General features: G+C 48.5%; 1 protein-coding gene across 1 annotated transcript in view; it reads right to left on the bottom strand.

The window, feature by feature from the left end:
• OPCML (opioid binding protein/cell adhesion molecule like) overlaps positions 1-24,327 on the bottom strand; it is a 1,038,459-nt gene that overhangs the window by 506,048 nt on the left and 508,084 nt on the right. The window contains exon 2 of the mRNA XM_052661910.1: positions 2,513-2,597. Coding sequence (XP_052517870.1) covers positions 2,513-2,597 — 85 coding nt within the window. The remainder of the gene's footprint in view (positions 1-2,512; positions 2,598-24,327) is intronic.

Genomic DNA, 24,327 nt, shown 5'->3' with positions numbered 1-24,327 from the left:
ACATATGAACAGACTTTCTACGGTTCTGACTAGTGGACCTGGGGATCAGTCAGTGTTTTCAATGCCTTCTGAACATCTGATGCATTCAGAACACTAAATTCCCAAACACAGAATTCCCAGTGGCACACCTTTTAGGAGATTGGAGAGTGACTGCGGTTAAGAACTGCAATTTTTTGGAAGCAAAAAAAACCCAACAAGATGATACATCTATCTGGGGTTGAGGCCATGGACTTCCAGAGATGGGAAACAGGATGCCCGCCCCCTCGGAGTCCTGACAAACCAGGGTTTCACTGAGACCGGCGCACAGCTGTCGAGAACAGAAGGGGAGAGATTGAGACCCCCAGAAATCTGTGAGAGTTATTGATGTTATTTTAAGAAACACTGTGATCGTAGTGAAATCAGAACCTTAAAAAATAAGGGAATAGTAAGAATTCAGTGATCAAAGATGGAAAGACGAGAATGAATGACACGCAAAAGCATATAAAATGGAGGCATTTGATAAAAATAAAAGAAAATGTAATAAAAGAGGAAAACATGAGAGGTAAAAGAAAGAGAATACAGAAAGATTAAAATGGGGACAATGCACGGAATTTCTCTATTTCAGGGCAACTTATACAGAAGTCAAGAGGCAAAATCATTGTAAGATGGGCTTACTTTTTTAAAAAGAAAGCATGCCGTCAGGTAACTGATAACAGTTATGTTCAAATATGTAAGGTTTTTCTTTCTTTTTTTTCTCCACAAAGCACAAAAAGCAACTATTCAGCTTTTCCCGTTTTTATTCCCATTCCCATTACGAAGCCCAGCTGCTAAACATTAGAATTGAAGATCATGAAAACAGGCCAGCAGCTAATAAAAAGGCAGCTCAAAGCTGGCCCTCTGCTGGTGGAACAGTGTTACTGCATCCCAGAAAGCTTTAACTTTCAGGGACAAGAAAAGGCCGGAGGATTTTGGAAAGTTCAGCACTGAGACCTCATCCTGTGTTACGCCTCTCTGTCCCTGGTAAGAGGGTATGAATTTGGAGGATGGAGAGAGAGGCACACAGCATGGGCACCCCTTAACACCCACCACCATTTCCCCACGTCGCCTGGGGTAACACGCACCGTAGCCTGGCTGATACTCCTCTGAGCAGACGGGCCCTCTGATTGTGCCTCGCAGGGCGTGGACCAGCCCCTCACCCCGGGATTTCTCTGATGCAAGGAAGTATGCATGTTATATTCCCTCTAGTCCGGGGCAGCCCAGGGGGGTTCCCTCCTGCTGGAGGTCGAGAAAAGAGGTCTGTCTCCCTTCTGTTTTTTCTCCCTCCTTCTGGGGCCTCCATGCACCAGCAGAGAGGGTTCTAGGACCTGTGCTTGGGCTCAGAAAAAAACACAGTGAGATCACCCAGAAGGCAAGCATCAACCTCCACGCCTGGCCTTAGGAAGGAAGAACAGTGGTCGCGCGAGGCCTTCCTTTCCTTCCCCGGGGAGAGGCTCATCTGGGCTGAGAGGGACACCAAGGAAGTCGGGGGCCGAGCAGGAAGGGAGCCCCGCCCTCACGCGTTCCTTGAAGCTGCCTGACTTCTCGGCTGCCGAATCTGGGGCACGATGTTTTATTTCCACCGTAACCATCAAAGTCACAGGCAGGGCAAATGCATTCACCCCATGCACACTATGAGCAGAGTTAAGCTGGGACGTCCCTGAATCTGTCTCCGAGGACCAGAACTGCCTCATTAAAGGGATAAAAGATGATATCTGCTGAGCTGGTGGAAAGTGGTGGCTGCATTTTTATTAAAGTCTCTGCTGCAGCAGGCCGGGTCCCTAAAGGTTCATATTCCAAGAATCTCCACCCCTTTGCCTGGAGCCCGTAAGTGCTTCTCTGTAACTCATTAAGGTAAAACAAAAAGCTTTCCTATTGTGCTTTTCACACAGGAGTGTTGTCGTTGCATAAAAGAAACATGTTTCCTCTCCCTGGGCCGAGCCTGCAAAGATAAAACTGCCCTCGTAATTTACAACCTGGGCCCCAGGAGCAGCACACGGGGTTGGCATGGATGGCTGCAGACTCATAAAGGGCCCGGGCCCAGCAGCTGGCAATTCCAGAGCCGGAAATTTCAGGCATCCCGCTGGTAGAGGCCAACCAGCCCTCTCTGGACCACCGTGCCTCATCACATACCTTCCCGACTGTGAGACAGCCCCCAGGGCACCAGTGCTCCCAAGCTCAGACCCCAGTATTTTAATGCCAGGACTCGCGTCGCAGTGCCAAGCCTAGCCACAACCTCATGGATACATGCACTCCCAAGCCTGGACCTCAGGACTCGCTCCGAAAACCCGGGGCCTGAGAAGGCACAGCGAATGACCAAGCTGTCCAAGAGAACGGGTCCCAGCTGCCACAGAACGCCAAGTGGGCACCTCTTGGGCCTGCAAAAGCCCTCTCCCACGCTCGTCCCCCACGCAGGTCTCCGGTCCTCTCTCGCTCGCCGGTTCCCACCGAATCCCATCCGAGGGGCTCAGTCCCCCGCCGAAGTTCAGCTCCCTACCTGAGGGTGGCGCTCTCCCCCTGCCGGACCGTCACGTTGTCCATCGCCTTGGGAAAGGTGGCATCTCCGCTGCGCACGGGCACTCCTGTGGGTACAAGGAACAGCAGCCTGAGAGACACGACCACGAGGCACTTCCAGGGCAGGAAGAGGGACCCACAGACCCCCATCCTCGACAGCCACAACTTCCCAGAACTCCGGCGGCGGCTCGGTCCTCGTCCCCCGCCCCGCACGCCGGCGGGTCTCGGGCAGCCGCGCGGGGAGGGAGGCAGGGGCTGGAACCAGCCAGAAGCGGAGAGGGGGGTAAGGAGAAGCGGAGTCCAGGCTCTCCGGAGTCTACTGATTCTTCCTCAGATCCTGCCTCAGCTTTCCAGCCTGGCACAACCAGATGCCCCCTCCTGCATCCAAAACGCTTTCTCGATGCTCCCCTGGGGAGGAGGGAGGCGGCCGGGAAGGGAGAGGAAGGAGGAAGGTGCGGGATGAAGGTCACGGTTGTTCTTTCTCTGCCTCTCTTCGAGATGCTACTTTAACATTCAGTTGGGCACGTCCTGCCGAGGTCTGGCATCAAAAGTTTATAACCCAAAGAAGGCAGGCAAGTGGCTCTGACATAAAGGAGATGTCATAAAAAGCTGCCGCTTCAAGGAGAGGAGAGAATGTTTTATTAGATCACACATATGTACAGATGTATTTAGAAACCAGCCCGAGTCTCCGATCTGGAACGCCAAGGCGGTAAAAAGTTCCACCGCGGGGACCCGCAGCCGCGGCCAAGTCCAGCGATCCTCCGGAGCGGCGGGTGCCTGGCGTCCTCGCCGCAGCCCGGGCGGCGACTGGCGGCCGGCCCGGCCCGCGGAGCGCCCGCGGCGCAGGCTCGGGGCGCACGGGGAGCGGGAAGACGGCGCGCCCGCCTCTCCGGGGACGCGGCGCGGGGCGCGGGGACGCGCGGACGCCACGCTCAGCGGCCGCCCCCGGCCTCCGCGCCGCCGGCCTCCCGGGAGCAGCCCCGACGCGCGCGGGCCCCGACCGCAGGGGTTGTCATGGCAGCAGCTCCATCACTGACCGCCGCTCTCCGCGGTGCCGGCGCCGAGCGAGCGGGCGGACCGCGCGCATCCCGGCGGGCGCGGGGCGCGGGGCGCGGGCTCCCACCTTAACCCCCGCCGCGCCGCCCACTCGCGCCAGGAGCCGCGCGGGCCGGCCTGCCGCCTCCCCGGCTCCTCTCTCCCGCGACACCGCGGCTGCCCGGGAACGCTGCGCCCCTTTCGGCAGCTTCCCTACGTGCTGGCGGGAGGGAAGGGCGGGAGAGGGAGCTCGGGGACCGCAGCAAATTGGAAACTGACTCGCACCTTCCCTCCCCGGATGCCGGATGCCAAGGCAGAAGTTGCCAAACCCCGCCCTGAAGAGCTCAACTAGGTTTCCCGCGCCAGAATGCCGATTCAATGCGCGCGGTGCGAGGCGTCTGCAGCTCTGCCGTCCCCACTCCACGTGGCCGAGCTACAGTCCCATCCCAGACAGAGCTTGCCTGGGCTCTGGCGAGATGGTGGAGCGCTTTGTGCTCCGGTGATCCACCTTGGAAATACTCTGGCCCTAGACTTGCTCTCTATCTCTCCAAATGGCAAATCTGAATGTCTCCCTACCACATCACCTGCTAAATCGTCTCCATCCTACTCCACGTTACTACCCAAGGATCTCATCGTAAGCATACAAGAGCTGGGAAAGGGGGTGAGCTCCTGAAAAGTATTGACTGACTTTTACAAAATCTGTCTGTTGCTTTATGATCACAACATGAAGTGGAAGCACCATGCACCTGGAGAGGAACTGGTGGTTAGGGCATTCTTAGAACCCAGTCTGTCAGTTTGGAGTGCCAAGGCATTTCTTCTGGTCAGGAGCTGAAGGCTTTCCTTGGGCCTATTGAGAGGATTTCTTTCTCCACACCTTATTGTGTGGCTCCTGCCCTTGTATCATAGTCATAATTGAACGGTTGCTAGCTACATTTTGCTTTACTGTATTGGTACTCAAATCCTTTGCAATATTAGCCTGGGCTCTGAACAATTGTTCCAATGAAATGTAATTCAGAAATAAGCTGTAAAGGCTTGCCATGGGGTGTGTTCATTGCTGAGGGGCACATAAGCATGCTAGCTGCTCTCAGTTATAAAGGACTGGACACAGATCCTATGCTACAATATGCTGTGGGCTTCCCTGGTGGCTCAGTGGTAAAGAATCCGCCTGCCAATGCAGGAGACATGGGTTCAATCCCTGGGTCCGGAAGATCCCTTGGAAAAAGGAATGGCTACCCACTCCAGTATTCTTGCCTGGAGAATCTCATGGACAGAGGAGCCTGATGGGCTACAGTCCATGGGGTCCCAAAGAGTCAGCACAACTTAGCGATTAAACAACTATATACTGTACTATGATGAATATGCAATATAAATAAATGCTGTCCATCCTCCACCCCCTGCAAAAAGATAACTACACATATCCCAGGTCTAAAGTTTTTAATTAGAGCATGGGACCTCAGGAAGAAAGAATACTTGTTGCTAGTTATGCCACATGTGTTGTGTAAGTTTTAATAGAGTGAAAGTACCTGGAGTTCCTTCCCAGAAAGCAGGCATTAACAATGCAGATGAGTAGTATGGTTCCTAGTGAGCTCCATGCCAGGAGGGGTAATATATGCTAGGAGGAGAGAGAAGGCCTCAGAGAGCAGCCTAATAACGTATTCTGGGATCACCCACCAGTTTTAATGACACACACCTTTCCTTAAGACCTGAGTGTAGCTGCGTTTTCTGTATACACATTGCACGTAACCCTCTAAATTCCGAGATGTTCTTGTCCATGGTCAATGTCCTGGAAAGACTTCAATTGTGCAAAGGGGAGAACTGGGGCTGGGCTTACAATTTTCTTCAGTTACAGAGTTTGTCTCTTGAACACCGAGGGTGTGAGCCGTCAGGATGGGTCAGGCTGCCACACAAGTCACGCAGATCACTCCACTTGGTTGCTGGGCACATGGATGACCGACTCACACCACTGCCGGTTCTAGCACTTCTCAGGAGGTGCAGCTGGGCTGTTCCCAAAGGCTGAATCAGCCCATGTAGGACTGCTTGAGATGAAAGGAGTTGTTGGAAAAGAAAGCAGAAAAGAACATGAGATTCCAGGTGTGAGGAAAACAGGTGGGGCAAGAAGAGAGGCAGAGATAAGATGAAGCGAGACATTGTATATTCATAACACGTGAACATCCTGCCCTTGGGGAGATGGTCAACTTTTTTTATTTTTGCAGGGCTGACTCCCCCCAGCTCTAGATATCTGGAGTCCTAGAGAATGGGGCCATCATCTTTCTCTTCCGTGAGTCAGCTTTCTAGCTAGTTCACTGTTTGTGGGTGAATAAGTGGATTGAACTTAAGAGCTAGTGAATCAGAGAAATAACAGCAGGGATTTGATTTTTGTGTGAATCTACGCCTGTCTACAGTTTGGTGGGGGCGATTCATTCATCTGTAAAGCATTGCTGCTGCTGCTGCTGCTGCTGCTGCGTCGCTTCAGTCGTGTCTGACTCTGTGCGACCCCAAAGACAGCAGCCCACCAGGCTCCCCTGTCCCTGGGATTCTCCAGGCAAGAACACTGGAGTGGGTTGCCATTTCCTTCTCCAATGCATAATTGCTAGTGACCAGTATATCCTTTGAGATATTAGAAGGCCAACCCAGACTGAAATGGGAAAGGGGAACGGGGGTGAGCTCCTTTATAGTTTATATCAGCAGATTTCTATGAAATGCTTGACTTGACACCATGGTGGGGAGCCCCTAGCAGCTATGCCTTGCTTGGATATATGATGACATACATTAAGACACAGAAAATGAGGATGGACTAGAGAACTCAGCACATTGGTTCTGCAGTTGGATCACCCATTCAGACACTGACTCCTCGACCCTTCTGCTGTGTGACTGGTATCTAATAATGCCTGTCCCACCTATTTCATAGGATTTGGGGGTATTGTGAAACGTCCCCAAGATTAGGTTGGAAGGTAGGTCGGTTAAGGTGGCAGACATGGAAAACACTGCCTTGAAAGAAGGGAGTTTATCCCTTGGTGTTCCCCAGAGGAGGAGGCATGCCACACCATGCAAGGTTGCTTGGGGAAGCACCAGGAAGCAGAAAGAACAAGAAGGTCGGATCCAGAGGCTTTATGGTAGTTTTCAGGTGAAGGAATGGACAAGGCAGGGTAGGCGCGCTCAATCGAATATAGGGTTGGATTGTTTGAATAACTGTGACAGCCTCAGACTCTCCCTGTATCCTCTAGTTGTCCAGTACCTGGCCCTGGGGTGACTCAGGGCAGGGGAAGCACTGGCTTGGTGACAGTTGGGTCGAGAAAGTGGTTAGGGTTGTGGGCTCTTCATGGATTGGTTTGCATATGAATGGCAGGTTAAAGGCTAATCATTTGCTATCTCTAGAAATAGCTAGCCCTGGAGAGTCCAGAATTAGAAAGCCTCCAAGATGTCAAAACATCATAAAATACAGAATTAAAAAAAAAAAAACTCAAAACATGATTAATACAGGGTGACAATTAATGAGACAATTGCCTAAGGACTTGGCACCATGGAAGCACTTTGTAATCATAAATTATGATTATATAGCAAAATACTCACTTTCCTGTGATGACAACTTGGGGCATGTTAAAAAAAAAAAATACAAATAAGAGGATTTAATTGGCCCATGGGCCAACCTAAGCTTTGATTCAGGTCTTACAGACATCTAGATATTTAGGGTGATTTGTAATAGGAAATGCAAGTTGGACCCAGTGCAGTTTAATAGCTTCAGAGAACTTAAAGCAAGGAGGTGACATGATCTAATGACTTCTAAGATATCCCTTTGTCATGAAGAGAAGGGGTTTCAAGGACACGAAGTGGAATGAGGAGTAGAAGAGGGAAGAGATGATGTTGGTGACCGTGGTGAACAGGGTGATGGAGAAACAGGGAAAGGTAAGGAGCGTGCTGTGGAAGCACCGTGGCCAAGGCTCCCTGAGAGTCTAGAAGTTGAGGCTGAGGAAATAAAGAGGTGGGGGTTGAGTCTGAAGTGGTACAATGTCTGGTGATGGGGATGAATCCAGAAGAAATAGGTTTAGGGAGGCAGAAGTTGAAAGAGTGAGTAAAACACTGAATGAGACAGTCGGAAGGAGCCATGGGCTGGCAGCAGGAGGAAAGAGGCTGAAGTCACATCGGAGCCCGAGGACACTGGCGTCCCAGTTAGGCCCCCTGTTACAGGGAAAAAGGTAATAAAAGTCTCTCTCCATCTGCTCTGTGTGGGTAGGGTAGGGGGAGTATGTGATCCGTGGAACCCTCACCCCACATCTAGAGGTCCCTCTGCCTTTGTTTGTAAATTAGAAATAAATCCCATCAGTTTAAACCCCAGAACCTACGCCGTTCTAAAGTTTAGTGATTCCACTGTTTTCCCATTGTCTCAATGTATTTCCTTTGCTTGCTCACGTCTCAGCTTCTGTCTAGATTCTGAGACTCTTAGGGGGTGCGACTGTGAATTATATCGGTTTGGTTTTAAGAAAATGCTGTTCACTTACCCTTAATGAAGCCGACAGGGAGTCAGGGGCAGGTTTAAGTCTTTTTCTTCTGTAACCTATCAGCTGTGATGTAGGTCAGTCAAAAGCCTTTGTTTTACTGGGTGGTAGGTCAGAACGTAGACACCTGAATCCAACCTCTAAAATCTACTTCTGGGTGATTTTACATAATACCCTTAACTTTGATCACCCTGAGTTTCCCTGCCTGTAAATACAGGCAATGATAGTAATGATTGTGTACGGTACTTGTGAGTGTTAAATGAAATACTGAATATAAAGCAGTCGGTTCCCTGCCTTGCCATCAGTAGGCATCCATCAATATTCATCCTCATTATCTATAGAAAGAGACGTAATTCCCCTGTCATCATTTTTTTTTTCTCTGAAGTGGCTCTAGGGGCAGATACACTGTACAGAGCAGGACAGACAAATCTCCAAGTTGTTCAGAAGTTGCGTGTGTGTGATGTGGGAAACTGAACAGGTCTCTCTCTAATTTTAAAGAGCCGATTTTAGAACTAGAAGTCACCTAAGGATCAAAGTGGTTATTACTATGATTTCCTTGTACCATGGAGAGGCTGCCTAGCTGAGGATAGCTATGGGGAACTGCATCCAGCAGAAATATCTGAATTTATCTAATGAAATTTGTATCCAGTTGTAAAAGCAATTTCAAACTGTGTGTTATTCATAAATAAGGAAAACTTACAGCTTGTGTTTATCTGAGAGAAGATTGTACCCAGCTGCTCTGTGTGTGCCTTAGGAAGAAAGAAAGTAAGAAGCTAGAACATGATGCATATTTATATTCCAGAAACCGATCTAAATCAGGAGGACCCAATGGGGCAGGACGATTGAGGAGGCGTGGAGGCTGAGCCAGAGGACATTGGCTGTCTCGGACCCTCAGGACATGCAGGTATCGTAAACTAGAGATATTCACTAGTAAACAGTGAGGTCAGAACCAAAAGCGAACTGAACCAAAAGCCTTCTGTTTTTTAGGTTCAAGGAAATTTCCAAGAAATGGAAACATACCAGAATGTCATGCTTTGGATGAGACACAAGTTCTGTTCAAAATAAAACTCAAAGCAATTCCTTATAATAACTGCCTACATGGCCAGTGTTAGATGGGAACGAAGAATTTCATTTCCCTTTGTCTTTTTGCTCCCTTGATAACTGAAGCAAATGTATGTGCTTTTTTGAGGTATAACTGACCAATAAAGTTATAGTAATCTCAGGTGTACAACATGATTAGATATTTGGATTTGTTGCCCAATGATCACCTGAGTAAGTCTAGTTGACACCCATCCCTACATAGTTAGCATATTTTCTACTTCCCTGGTGGCTCAGATGGTGAAGGGTTTGGCTTACAATGTGGGAGACCTGGGTTCCATGCTTGGGTCGGGAAGATCCTCTGGAGAAGGAAATGGCAACCCACTCTAGTACTGTTGCCTGGAAAATTCCATGGACAGAGGAGCGTGGTGGGCTACAGTCCACGGGGTCGCAAAGAGTCAGACACGACTGAGGGACTTCACTTTCTGTCACTTTCCCTTGTGATAAGGACTTTGGAGGCAAAGAGATTTCAGTGGTTTTCCTGGTCCACTGCTGACCCGAGGCCAGACTGCAGGTCAGTGGAGTCTCACGCTGCTCCCCTCCTTCCATCATCAACCACATCACAACCTCTCTCGGGTCCCAGTGAGAAGAGCCAGCAGTGGACGGGAATTAATCCCCATGTTGCACATCCCAGCTCTGCCTCCTGTAACTGTGACCGGGGGCACACCGCTCATCCTCTCTAAGTCTGTGTGTTCTCATCCGTAAACAGGGTTAACAGGAGCTTCTTGGCAGGGCTGCCCTGAGAATGAGGACCGCTCAGCCTGCTTGCTGTACCTGGCACGCTGACTGCCATCAACCATAACACTCCTCTTCTCTTGATGCCAAGATGACTGAAACTGACCAAAACAAACACGACAGCAATAGAAGCGAAGCGTGAAGCACACGAGATTCACTTTGTGCAAAGATATAGAGGATATATTCCCCACAACCAAAGGAGTGATCTACTGATGAATTACAATCCAGTCGCTATAATACTGGCCTCCTTGGCCTACATTCTTCCTTCAAAGTATCTGACACACGTGGGTCCATGTAACTCTCTCTCTCTCTCATCAGGATCACAGGGTCCCTGAGAGCAGGTGTTTCTTCTGCCCATCCCTGATTCCTCTGCAGTGGACTGGAGCCTGGAATGGCATAAATACCAGCAAATATTTGTTGCATGAGAGAACTGATGTCCACTTCCCATGGTCTGTGGAATGTCAGTAAAGCCGACAGCCGAGGATCCACCTTCATCCCCACCGTGATGCTTCTTCCTGTCCTCATCCCCTCCCTGGCCCCCAAACTCCTCAATGGTGGGACATCACAAGGCATCAACCACACTGAACATCTCCTTCTAGAAAGGCTGGAGCCTCCTGTAAAGAAACCAGTTTCCATGAGCCATACAATAAAGTCAGCCTCATTAGTTTATAGTCACATCGCATAGAGTTCTATAAATCAAATCACATAAGCCATAATATTGAGACCTACAAGCCATAAAAAAGTTTTTTAAATGCTCAATAGGAGTTATTACAGTCTTACCAACCCCCCCCCCGCCAACCCGAGTCTCATTATAGCTTCCAAGGTGACAGGTAGAAATTGGATCACTCCACCTGAGAACCAGGGTGGGCAAGAGAATCTGAACCTGCCACCCAGGGCCATGGGCGGTGGGCCTCTAAGCCCCAGCTTCCTCACTGGTTAGCCAGGCAACACTGTACTTTTTCTTCCTTTGAATAACTGAACAGGCTGTACATGAGACCCCAACAGAGGGCTCAGCCCTGGTTCCTGTGCTCTGACGTTTCACCTGCTCCCTCTCTCCCTTCCTGCTAAAAGGAATCTGAGCCCTCAAGATCTTAGAGAGGATCTAGAACTTGCCTCTTACATTATATGTTGACTACTTACAATCTTATCTCATTAGCCAAGCTTTGAAAAAATACGTTGTTCATTTATTTTGTTGACTAATTCATTAATTTTTTTTTCTGACCAATTGTGTTAGCTGCCCCATCATGTCCAACTCTGGCAACCCCGTGGACTGTAGCCCACCAGGTTCCTCTGTCCACAGCAAGAATACTGGAGTGGGTTGCTATTTCCTCCTCCAGGGATCATCCCCACCCAGGGATTGAACCTGGGTCTTCTTCATTGCAGGCAGATTCTTTACCATCTGAGTCAACTGGGAAGACCCTACTTATTGAAAAAAAATTGCTGGGTCTGGGCATACAGAACATAGGATATAGTACCTGCCCACAGGAGTTTATAGTCTAGGAGGCAAGTGAATCAGATATTGTAATACAGTATGGTAAGATTTAAAGTAAAAATATGCAGGGATGACATCTAAGAGTCAGACCATCTAAATTAAATGAGGGTTCTTGGAAAAGTATTCAAAGGAAGTGACTTTTAAGTGCACTCTGAAAGACTGAGAGGGATTTATTCTGTCACTGGATTGCTAATATTGGCAACTGAGTGGACAATATGACCAATCACAGTGAAATGGGAAGGGTGGTGGGTCCTGAGTGAAGGAGGATAAATGGTAAATGCTGAAGATAAGGTGCCAGTGAAACATCCAAGGAGAGCTTTCTGTTGGCATTTGGATATTTAGGTTTTGAGCCTGCGTGCATGCGTGCTAAGTCGCTTCAGTTGTGTCCTACTTTTCATGATTCTATGGACTCTAGCCTGCCAGGCGTCTTTGTCCATGAGGTTCTCCAGGCAAGAATAACTGGAGTGGGTTGCCATGGCCTCCTCCAGGGGATATTCCCAACCCAGATATCCAACCCACCTCTCCTACATCTCCTGCATTGGCAGGTGGATTCTTCACCACTAATGCCACCTGGGAAGCCCCCTGAGCCTGAGAAGGTCATAATATTTTGAGCTGTGGATTTTGGAATCATCTTTGTTTATGGGGAGCTGGAGCCCTGGGTTCTGAGGCAGTTGTTCAGCAGGAGCATCATAGGGAGGGGAATGAAGCGTTAGGTGGGAGGTCAGGGCAACACAGGCCCTGAAGGGGTGGAGGGAGGTCTCCTGAGGGAGTGTGCACACTGGCCAGAAAAACAGAAGGGAAATCAGGGATCAGTGACCTCCTGGACTACAAAGAAGAGAGCGGTTAAAAGTGTAATGCTGGAGAATTCAGGCCACTGAAGGATGGCCCGCCATGCATCTGGCCTGCATGGTGGGGACAATGGTGGCTTCGGCAGAAGTGGTTTCCCCTTGGGGCAGCAGAAGTTGGGTGCTGAGCTGAGGAATGATGGAGAGAGCAGGTGGGAGGTGTGACATACGACATGGGGAAAGGCAAAGAGAGGCTCTAACTGCATGGACACGAGGGAGGCTGGCATTGGGTTTTATTTTATTTCATCTATAGCCTCATAGCCCTTGGTACTGATATATGGAATCTGAAGACAAGAGTCCCTGGACCTGTCAGAGACCTGTGTGTGCTAATCACAGTATTTTGTGTGTGGCTGATGATTAATGAGTATATGTCAGATGCATTGCTTCAGGTCAGATGTTCCATCTGTGGACTTGCTCAGGGACAGACCAACCAACCAATATTGCAACATTTAAAAAACAATTACAATGGCCATCATCAACAGCAGCAGCATCACCACTGTGCTTGTCACCACCATCCTCCCCATTGTCACCATCGTCACCATCATAACCATCACCACCTCCACCAGCATCCTGCTACATGCCAGACGCTAGGGTACATGCCTCACAGGCACCACCTCCTGTCCTCCTTTTAACATCTCTGGGAGAAAGGTCTCGTTATGATTAGATTAAGAAACCAACATATGGAGAAGAAAGGTTGTTCCTCTTCATTTCTAGGAACCCAAAGTACAAAATGCTAAATCTTTTCCTGCCCCCATCATGGTTCACTGCTGTCCCAATAGCAGCCATAACAGTTCCTGGCAAATAGCACATTTTCAATAAAATGTTTATTCAATTAATAATAAAAACCAGTTATGTATCTCCATTTCATAGCCTCCAATTTCCCAGACATTAGAGCTATTCAAGATGCACATTCCAAGTATTAGATAATTGAAGACATTTGTCTTCATTTGGACATTGGATGATATTTTATTGGTAGCAATTTAGCTTGAGATGGAGCAGAAGAATTAGACTAGTTGAATGTATGTCAGTCCAGAGGCCCTGTGCCCACATACCGCTGATGCTGGACCATGCTGTTAGTTGTTTATCCTGGAGGAAGTTCCTCATGGTGGGAAAGCAGGGGGCTGGGCCCCTTGCTTAACAGGCACTGTGGACAGGCTCCAGAGAGGAGTATTCTAATTACAGCGCGACCTCAGCAGTGGGAAACATACTTGTGATGGGCATGGTCACGTGGTGTGGAGTGAGTCTCTCATAAAATGTTGTGACATCACAGCGTCCAGCTCTGATTCCTGTATTTGTGCATGTTCTCAAGCTCTCACACTGGCACTTGTGTTCTGGTCACATTTTAAAATGTCCTTTTTATGGTGGGTTTTGGCTGAAAAAGTTTGAGGTACGTTGGCCTGAACAGTCTCTAAAATTCTGCTGGCCTCCCAGCAGAATCACCACAGCCGCACTGGTATCCAGGATTTGTCTCTGGATTAGTTCTCATCACTAATGTCCCCCAACCTCTAATACCTGTCTCTGGGCAGGTAGAAAGGGATGTGGGAAGAAGAGACACTTAGGGCAAAGTTTTGTTATAGAAGGTAAAAATGAACCCAGCCCTGTCCAATCGCCCACCTAGTAACCTCAAGCGTTCTTTAAAAATGGAATTGGGTGACTGCCTGTAGTATGTTTCGAGAAGGAACATCACCCTCAGATGCACTATGGTGTGGCAAGATTCTGGCTATCAATTAAGGCATGGGAATAGGGTAACAGGTGTCTGTCTTGCCCCTAAAACTGAACATAAACCCAATGCTTGGACCTCTTACTTCTATTAGGAAGATTGAACTACTCGGTATAGGACACCAGAGAGAGAGAGAGAGTTTGGAACCTGCTACTTCTATTGCTCCTATGAAAAATAACATTTAAAAACACAATAATAATGGTAACAATAACAATAATAACTGAACGCACACAGCATACCCGAGTCTAAATTAAATGACTTATACACACAACTGCATCAGCCTGCCCAACAGTCTAATTTCATAGATGGAAAACTGAGGCTCAGAGAGGGTGATATCTGCATAAGATCAGAGTGTCAGGAATGGAGATCTCCCTCTAAAGGCTCAGGTATTTCCTTATAGCATGGGAACATCAGAAATCTGGTGCTTTCTGCACCAGAGTCCCCTCATCCAAAGCTGGGAATCCCATGTGTGTGAAAAGCACAACTGTTGTGCAAGCAGAAAGCCAGAGCAAGGCCAGCAGCAGGGCTGAGGACAGCAGGGATGAAAAGGGGCACAGGGGCGCAGGCAAGGCAGGACCCCTGGGAAAGCACAGGCCGCCTCACTAGGCGGAGGGTAAAGCAAGGCTGTGAAGGAAAGCTGCGTCTTCTGCTCTATTTTCCACCCTATCCCTCCCCCTCTCCATCTGTCTGTCTCTTCCCTTTTCTCTCCCCCTCTGTCTCTTCTCCCCTTGCAAATCTTCATCTGCTAATTTCTTCATCTTCTAATTTCCATCCAACACGTTTATGAATTAATTCCAACACTTCTTTATTTCTGTGTCAAGATAGGCTGTTTCCTAACCTTCCCCACCCCCTGGCAAAGTGTGCATTTTGTCCCACAGGCTGTTTTTCTGATAACTTCTGGACTGAGTCACTTACTCTGACATCCACCCAAGCCACTGAGGGTCCACAGAGATGAAAGGCCAGGTCCCAGACTGGACCACCTCATTGTCAGGCAGTGGGGCAGAGAGGGACTGAGGCTGAGGACTCTGGGGCTCTGGGGCTCTGGGAGAAACAGGAGAATTCAATAAACAAACTCCCCAGATGCTGAAACAGGGCTAAAGTGACTGTCTTCTGTGAGAGGCAGGGTCTGTCAGAAATGAACCTCACCATCCTCATTTTAATGAGAGCAAACTAATGGTGCTGGGCAGGGGGGTTCTAAAAATAGGTTTCTTGGAAATGTAGAAATGGAGACAGACACAAACAGAATGCCAAGCTATAGCCTGGTGTCTTTTCAGCTCTGAAATACCTATGCTTCTAGGCATGATGAAACTATTGAAGAAGAGATTCTGAGATCTTCATAACTTAAATCAATCAAGAATAAGTGCATTTTAAAGACAAGCAACGTAAAGAGATGGGTCGTTCTAAGAGCAAGGGAAAGAAACAACGTATAAAGGGTCAGACCTACTGGTTTGTAACTATGTGTTTGATAGACAGACTGGTTGATTGGTGGACGGATGGATGCATTTAAGGGAGAAGGAGCCAAGAGGATGCTATTTGCAGACTTGGCAAGGAGAAGACAGCCAGCACCAGGAGCAGGAATACAAGGAAGTCCAGCACACAAACATGCCCCAAGGACAGCAGTTACAAGCGCACACAGGGGGCTAGTGCAAAGGGATTGGACCGGACAGAGCTTCAGGCTCTGCAAAAGTGACTTCCACTCTCCTGCCTTTGAGGTCCTCACCTGGAGACTAAGTCACTGAACCAGATGCTTTGCAAATTCCATTCCAGAGGGAAGAGCCTACAGATCCGTGTCCACTGCGGAAACAGGGGTCTTTCCATCCGCATCTCTCTCTGCTTCAGCCAGAGCTGCTTTTCTATCCAAAGCACCCTCCTCTGCACATCCAGCTCCCAAGCTCACCTCGACGCCCAGCTCGCGTGTCACCTTCTCTGGGTAAATCCCCGGTTTCCCAGCATAAGTGCTCTCCACTCCTCAGCCCCTCCTCAATAGCTCCTTCCTGTCTTCTTATTGTGGTGCGTTCAGCCCAGGTTAGTCCAGGGCACTTTCTCTTTTCTGCATGATGGAGAATCAGTCTGCCTCCATCCTCAGCATCAAGCACAAAGCTTAGCAGAAGTAGGTGCTCAATACACATGTACTAAATGTATGGCTGTGACACTTTCCGCAGAAGGACCGACTTCACAGCAGCTTCTGTGTTTAACTGGATGGATGCTCCAGCGCCGCACAGCAGACGCCTGAGGATGCTTCCTGATGAATCATTGCAGGAAGAAAATCCGAGAAGAGGGAAGCCAAGCACAGAAACTAGCTCACTTATCATCCCCAATCCAGGCCTGGGTTCCCCCTGCCTGCACGCCTTCCAGTGTCATGGTGAAGACAGCTTTTCCCAGATAAAAGAGTGAGCCTGGAACTCACGTCTCTTTGCAATTAGCAAGCACCCGCATGGTAAACAGGCTCATTTTGCTCGTACATCAGCAGTTTGCCTAATCAGTGATTTCTACTCAGAGCTGGAGGAAAAGATTTCGAGTCTGGACCATGGTGTGAGTGAATGGAAGATGGTGGTTCACAGGAATACCCTGACTATTATTTTTATATGTGTCATAGAGGGGGCACCGCACTAAGTGAAGGATGTGGTCATTTGTTTCTTTATAGATATCCTTTTCATGTGCAAATCTGTCTTTAACATGACTTTTCACACTGGCTCTTGCTTGGGCCCTTGCTTGCACTTGTGTGGTTCTGACTTTAAAGACAGCACACATTCCAGACAAGGTCCGGCCAACTACTTGGGAGCTACTGTTTAGATCCAGCCACAGGCAATCAGGCTTCCCAGGTGGTGCTAGTTGTAAAGAACCCACCTACCAGTACTGGAGACATGAGAGACAGGTTCAGCCCCGGGTTAGGAAGATCCCCTAGAGAAGGGCGTGGCAACCCACTCCAGTATTCTTGCCTGGAGAATCCCATGGACAGAAGAGTCTGGCGGGCTACAGTCCACAGGGTCTCAAAGAGTTGGACGTGACTGAACGACTTAGCATGCGCCGGAAAGCATGGAACTGCATTCCATTTCGAGGCTCTGCCTTATTTTGTGCTATATTTAATCTGTAAACTGGGGGTGCTCCACCAACTTACCTTTTCACTTCAGCACCTGTGACCTCAGAGCATCACGCCCCCCCCCCCCGCCCCCCCGCCCAGTGTGTCTGTTCTATGTGGATGAGAAACAAAGACAGACTCTTTTATCTGCCAGACAGAACCGCACCTGCTCGGCAGAGCGCCTGGAGATCCATAATGTGGACATGCGGCGGTGGCACTTGATCCAGCCCTGAGCCCCAAGCACAGGACCTTGGCTGGGCATCACCCACCCACACTCAGGACTTCACAGGCATGACGCGGCAGTTTTAGGATCCTTGGGAGGGCAATCACTCTGTCCTAGAATTCTGGACTAGGCAGGGTCTTAGACATTGTTTGTGCTCACTTGTAGGTAATGCTAGGAGCCTGTGTGCGACCCCTGGCTGCTGGTTCCCGGGTCGTTTGGGAACTTTCCATGGACATGAGTATCACTACATCAGATGGCCTTACATTATCAACAGGCAGCTTCTGCTGTTAGGATGTGTCCTTCTTATGTCCATTCATCCCATTTCTAAACCAGCAGGAGAGAAATGGGAGGCAGGAGAGGATGCCAAGGTCAAGGTTATCGCTATTAGTTCTTCTTCCTATGGTAATGACAACGTTGTTATTACCAACTGTTTGCCATGGTTGTTATTGCTGTTTCATCATTCTTTATTATGACTTTCCACCTCAGCATCGCCCCCTACTAACTCCAGGGCCACCAGCTGTATCTTGACCTCTCTGGCTCTACACAGCCACACCTGAGTTATTTCCCCACCGGCTGTGGGTTCAGGCCAGTGAATGTACATGGCAGGATTGCGGCTGAGCCCACCCTGCCGGCAGCAGTTATAGGGAAGGGAGGCACTCAGAGGCTGGTGAAGAGATCTTCCTGCACGGAGCCCAGAGGGCAAGACACGTGCACACAGTGGTGAGAGGACAGGTCCAGGAACCCCCCACACCCGCCACAGATGAGGATGAAGAAACTGGAAACACAGGCAGAAGGAAAGACCCCTTTCTGCACAGACATTGTCTGAATAACACTGACTCCAAACACATGTGGAAATATAACTTGAACAAGAAGAGAATCACCAGAAACACCCAGATTCCCCGTCTCCTTCAATAGAGAGATGTTATGGACAGGAGCGCAGCAGACACGGGTGTGACGTTATGGGGGGAGCATGGACTCGGAATCCTTCAGACTGGGTCCACTGTGCGGCCCCACCGCTGAGCAAGGGTAGCCACGTCTCCCGGCGCCTCAGCCCAGGGCTCTGGTCTGGAAGTGGAGGGTAATGAGAGCACCTGTCCATCTGGAGGTGGGGGAGTGATGTCACGAGATGGTCCGTGGAATGACAGGGTCTCCGTGAAGAGCATGGCTCTCCCTTCCCCACTCTCTGTCCCCCTCTCTCCTCCTGCCTCATCCCCATCAGTGCTTTCAAAGGTCAAACAGACTCCCATTCTTCCATGATGTGACCGTCCTCATGGGGTCCCTGGGGCCACCCCAGAAGGCTCTGTGCATAACACAGTTAGCATGGAGTCATGTGAGATGACCATCTGCTAGGAGGACTCCATGGCCCCTTCTCTGAAGGCCAGAGAGAAGGGTGTTCTCCAGCCATCGTGGGAAGAAGACGGAGGCTTGACAAGGCTGTGTGGTTTGCTGGGAGCTGAACAGCCCAGCCAGTGGCTCCGCACTCATGCCAAGGTACTCCCAATCCCTGCTTTCTTACGGCAGCATGCTCTGTTTCGCGTTCTCCTTTCTCAAAGGTGTTGTTGTTCTTACCTTCCTAAATTGTTGATTCAAGACATGACCATCCCTAAGCCCTTCTGTCTCTCATGCTGCTTAGGCATGGCTGGCAGCCCCACAAAGGGGAGATAACCAGAGTTCAGATGTGGACCCTGTGACGGGGGAGTTCCTGATTCTCACCAGCTCCGTTTTCCTCACCTGGAAAGACTAGCCATCCAACCTGATAGGGTTGCTATTAGGATTAAGTTCATTAATCCTCGTTAAGCACTTAATGCATTTTAATACCCAGGACTGCAGTGGATGCAGAGATGAGATGCCCCTGTTCACCTTCAGGGGATGCTCGCTGGTCCATAGCTGTCAGATGACGGCTTCAGCACTCTCCTCATTCCCAAGGTGGGGAAATCCCTCTCCAGTGGGGTCCCTCCCAGTTCTTCCTGGGGAATCCCTCCCCAGGACAGCCAGTCTCCAATGGCTGATCAAGGTTCTGAGTGAAGGCCAGGTCATTTCCACCCAGTGAGAGAAGATGCTGACGGCTATCACACCCTGACCTCTGACCCTCCTGTTCCTGCTCCCACAGTTGTTGATCCCAAGGAAATTCCCTAATAAGCATCTTGTGCCCCAAACACCACCTCAGAGACCCCAGCGTAGGACAGACATGATCATTATTGTCATCAAGACCTTTAGCAGCTTTTTCTAGCCTCTGTTTACTAAAGTGTAATGAAATTAAAAGATGCTTGCTTCTTGGAAGAAAAGCTGTGACCAACCTAGACAGCATATTAAATAGCAGAGACATTACTTTGCCTACAAAGGTTCATCTAGTCAAAGCTACAGTTTTTCCAATAGTCATGTATGGATGTGAGAGTTGGACCATAAAGAAAGCTGAGTGCCAAAAATTGGTGCTTTTGAACTGTGGTGCTGAAAAAGACTCTTGAGAGTCCCTTGGACTGCAAGGAGACACAACCAGTCAATCCTAAAGGAAATCAGTCCTGAATGTTCATTGGAAGGACTGATGCTAAAGCTGAAGCTCCAATACTTTGGCCACCTGATGCGAAGAGCTGACTCATTGGAAAAGGCCCTGATGCTGGAAAAGATTGAAGGCAGGAAGAGAAGGGGGCAACAGAGCATGAGATGGTTGGATGGCATCACTGACTTGATGGACATGAGTTTGAGCATGCTCCGGAGTTGGTGATGGACAGGGAAGCCTGGGGTGCTGCAGGCCATGGGGTTGCAGAGTCAGACATGACTGACCAACTGAATTGAGTTGAAACTTGTTTCACAGGGCTATTGTGAATATTTTTTAAAATGATGTGTGTGGATCCCTGGAAGAGCACCCCACGTCTGGAACAGGGCTGACACAGCCACGGCCCCTTAGCAGAGAGCTCCGTACATACTTGACGGTCCACTGACCTTCAAGTCAGAGAGAGCCCAGGGCAGCAGCACTGATGCTCCGAGAGAGGGGACACATGTCTTCCAGGCTCTCTAGATGCCAGAACAGAGGACTCAGCATCGCCAGGATCACTTGCTCTTAAAGCCACACTTGACAGCCGCCTCCTTGCTCTCAGTGTCCCAAGTGATACACTGATATTTGTAAAGATGCTGAAACTATTTCACATGTATGGGTTTCGTATCTTTACCACATTTTATTATGGAATGTGATATGTGATAATACAGTAATCAATAAATAATAATCATATGATAGTGGATAAAATGTCTGCTTTTTAAAAAAACTATTATTACTGTACCCTCATCCACAAAACAATGTTCTAAATTCTCCCTAAAAGTTTTGGTGAAAAGAGGAAGCACAGAAATAAATGAATGAAGATGAATCGTTGGGCTAGAAGAGATCCTCGGTTTGGGTGACGAGTGTCATGTGTGTCTATCCATTTCAGCACGGCCAGAACCCTAACCCCGTGTGGTCAAAGCGAGAGCAGTCATCACACCAGGGAATCCTACCTCCCGGAGTGCACACCTGCCCAAACTTCATCCCACTGTAGGTGACAGCTCTTCACGATGTGCCTCAACCCTTCTGCCTCCCCTTGGGAGAAAAGCAGCATCTTCAAGGTCTGCTCACCTTCCCAAGGAAAGCGAAAGACAGAAACTCCATCAGACCTCACACACAGCCTGAGCGGATGCTGAGCTCTCCTGATGGAAAGGACCCCACAGCCACCGCTGGAGATGGAGCAGCCAAGCAAAACCCGGGCAGCATCAACCGTACAGCTCAGTCAACATGCAGCAGGCAGCTTGAGTCAGAAACCGGAAACTGAAGAAGTTGAGGGAAGAAGTGAGACAGGAGACAGGCTTCCGAGACAGTGAGCGAGCCTGTCATCAACAGTGGGGAGAGAGAGAATAAGAATCATTCCTTCCTCAGTGGTCAAGGCTAACGATGCTGCCAGGCAGGAGAGCAGAGGCAGTCACAGCAGGAGCTGGTTTTAAAAGAGCTGAGCAGGTTGGTTATGGCACCTTGAGTCTGAATTGTCTTCAACAGGAGAAAAATGAAGACAGAGAGGTCGTCTGGAGATGCCAAGGATTAGAACTGGTGGCTGATGAATTCTAAAGTGCAGGGAGAGGAGGCAGAAGACGAGGATGTGAGTCTGTGCTTCATATATGCTTGTGTATCCATTCAAGTGTATTGGTCAATTGTAATAAATGGTCAAGACAAGAGGAAATCTCTAAAGAGCAACCATGGAGATCACCAGGATTTTACCAGCATCATGAAATGCTCACACCAAAAAGCTTTGTTCTCGAAATACTGCCCAAATCCATGTGTTAGCTATTCTATATCATCACCTTTCCTCTTGACTCGTAGCAGAAGCTGTTACTGCCCCACCTGCAAACGTACCATTTCAGTGTGATCTAGATGGTTTCCTGTTTCTAGTTTCAGCCTCTCTGCCCCTGAGGGCCTTTGTAAGCTGGCAGAAAGTCTTTCCCACAGTGCAGATAGCAGGTCAAAAGTGCCAAGGGCAACTTTCAATCAGTAATTGACAGAAATGACCACGGAAATTAACCAGCTCCTAATCTTTGTTGGAATGATCCGCAAGCACATACTCCACACCATCTCCCAGGGTTCAGTTACCCTCTGGTAGCTGTCTATTTTATCTCAGCTATCTAAGGTGTTGGCATACAATTGTTAATAATGTTCTCTTACAATTCTTATTTCTGTGAGGCCGTGGGTTATGCCCTGTTTTTATTTCTGATTTTAGTAATTTGAATATTCTCTACTTTTGTATTGGTTAGTCTACCTAAAGTTTTGTTAATTTTGTCACTGTTTTCAAAGAACCAACTTTTAGTTTTATTGATTTTCTCTGTTATTTATATTTCTTTCTTCCACTGACTTTGAGTATAATATTATTTTTTGTCTGCTTGCTAGAGGTTTAGTTTCCTGCCCTTTTCCATTGTCTTCAGGTAGAAGGTTAAGATTTTGATTTGAAATTTTTCCTCTTCTTAAATGGGGCATCCGTGGTGGCTCAGCTGGTAAAGAATCTGCCTGCAATGCGGGAGAACTGGGTTCGACCCCTGAGTTGGGAAGATCCCCTGGAGGAGGGCGTGGGAACCCACTCCAGTATTCTTGCCTGGAGAATTCCATGGACAAAGGAGCCTGGTGGGCTACAGTCCGTGGGGTCACAAAGAGTCGGACACGACTGAGTGACTAACACACACACTCCTTTTTAAAAAAGGGTTTACACCTCTATACTCATCTCTAAGCAGTGTGTTAGCTGCATCTGTATTTTTCTTGGTTGTGTCTTCATATTATTGATTGTTCTTTTCATTTCATTATGGTTGGATGAAAGTATGGATGCCACACTTTGTCTATTGATTCTTTAAAAGTTGTGGAGGCTTGCTTTATAGCTTAGCATGTGATCTATCCTGGAGAATGTTCTGTTTATATTTGAGAGTAATCTGCTCCTCTATGACTGATCCATAGACACTTGTTGGTTCTCACTGGTTTACATGTCTTTTCTTTCTTTGCGGATCTTCTGCCTAGTTTTGTATCTATTATTGAAATGGGTTATGAAGTTTCCAACTATTATTGTTGAATTATTCATTTCTCATCAATTATGTCAGTGTTTGCTTCATGTATTTTATGACTCTCTTGTTATATGCATATGTATTTATAATTTTTATATCTTCCTGATGGATTGGCCCTTTATCATTATAAAACCTCCCTCAATCCATAATATTTTTTTGTCTATTTGTTTTCTTTCAAAGTCTATTTTGTGGTATAGCCAGTCTAGCTTTGTTTTTAATTCCTGTTGGCACTGTGCATCTTTTCCACGTTTTTATTTCCATTGCCTTTGTTTCTAATGTGGGTGTAGCTGGATCTTGTTTTTTTATGTTTTCAGTCAATCTTTGTCCTTTGATTGGTTTGTTTAATCTGCTCATGTGTAAGTTATTACTGATATATTTAGACTTACTTTTTGTTTTTTTGTATCTCTCGTGTCTTTTTTGTTTTTCCGTTTTGCCTTTAGTGCTTTCCTTTTGGCACTCATGGCTCTTTAAATAAGAACCCAACCCTCTCTCCCCATATAGTAAACACTTTTATTTTTAATGAAATCATTTTCCCACGTGCATCCTATAAGCAAACCTTCACTTCCAACATTACACACAGCTCCCAAAGATGCTTCTTCCCCTGTTGTTTCCCCTCCTCGGGATAATCTTACTATTCCTCTCTATCAGAGGCCAGAACCGAGCCCAAAGTGGGGATGAAGAGGCCTCTTCCAGGAGTAGGAAGCAGTTGCTGCTTTCATCTCTTTATAATAAGAATAGAATATTTCTATGTGTCTTTACCTGTCACTTCTCCCTTAGACATGGAATGGCCCCGCTGTGGCACTTTCAGTGAGTGAGGTCCTTCCCCATTAGGTGGCCGTGTGGGGGTGACAGGGGAAGTGTGAAGACGTTTGGATATGGAGACTCCAGGGAGGCCGGGTGCCCGGTGTCCCCACTGAGGACACATTCTCCCTGTCCCTGCCTCTCACTCTCCCCACCCCCAAGTGTACTCTCCATCCTCCCAACTTTACTCTCCATCCTCCTGCCTCTAAAGCATACCCACAGGATGTTCTCGGTGATACAGGAGATAAGAATCCACCTGCTCACATAGAAGACATGGGTTTGACCCCTGGTCCGGGAAGATGCCACATGCTGTGGATCAACGAAGCCTGTGAATCACAACCGCTGAGCCTGTGCTGTAGAGCCCGGGAGCCGTGGGGCCTGCACGTCCCAGAGCCAGGGCTCCACTGCCAGAGAAGCCACTACAGTGAGAAGCATACGCACCCAAGCTAGAGAGCAGCCCCCTTCACCATAACTAGAGAAAGCCTGCGTGCAGAGTGAAGACCCAGCGCCATCACAGATAAATAATCACAAAAATCGAAGCACACCCACAGGGAACTCACTGTCTAGCCCTGAATCTGGATTTGCAGGATCCTAACTCCACCAAAATCTTGCCAGCTCCAGCTCAGCCCCACACCCCGTATGTGACCTCCTGTACTTCCCCTAGAACCACCATGCGGCCACCGCAGGACTGCTTCTTCTCTGTCAATGTTATCATGGA

This window comes from Budorcas taxicolor, chromosome 25, assembly GCF_023091745.1.
Source record: "Budorcas taxicolor isolate Tak-1 chromosome 25, Takin1.1, whole genome shotgun sequence".
NCBI classification, from domain to species: domain Eukaryota; kingdom Metazoa; phylum Chordata; class Mammalia; order Artiodactyla; family Bovidae; genus Budorcas; species Budorcas taxicolor.
The sequence above is the reverse complement of the archived record's forward strand: the minus strand, read 5'-3'. Positions and strand labels throughout refer to the sequence as shown.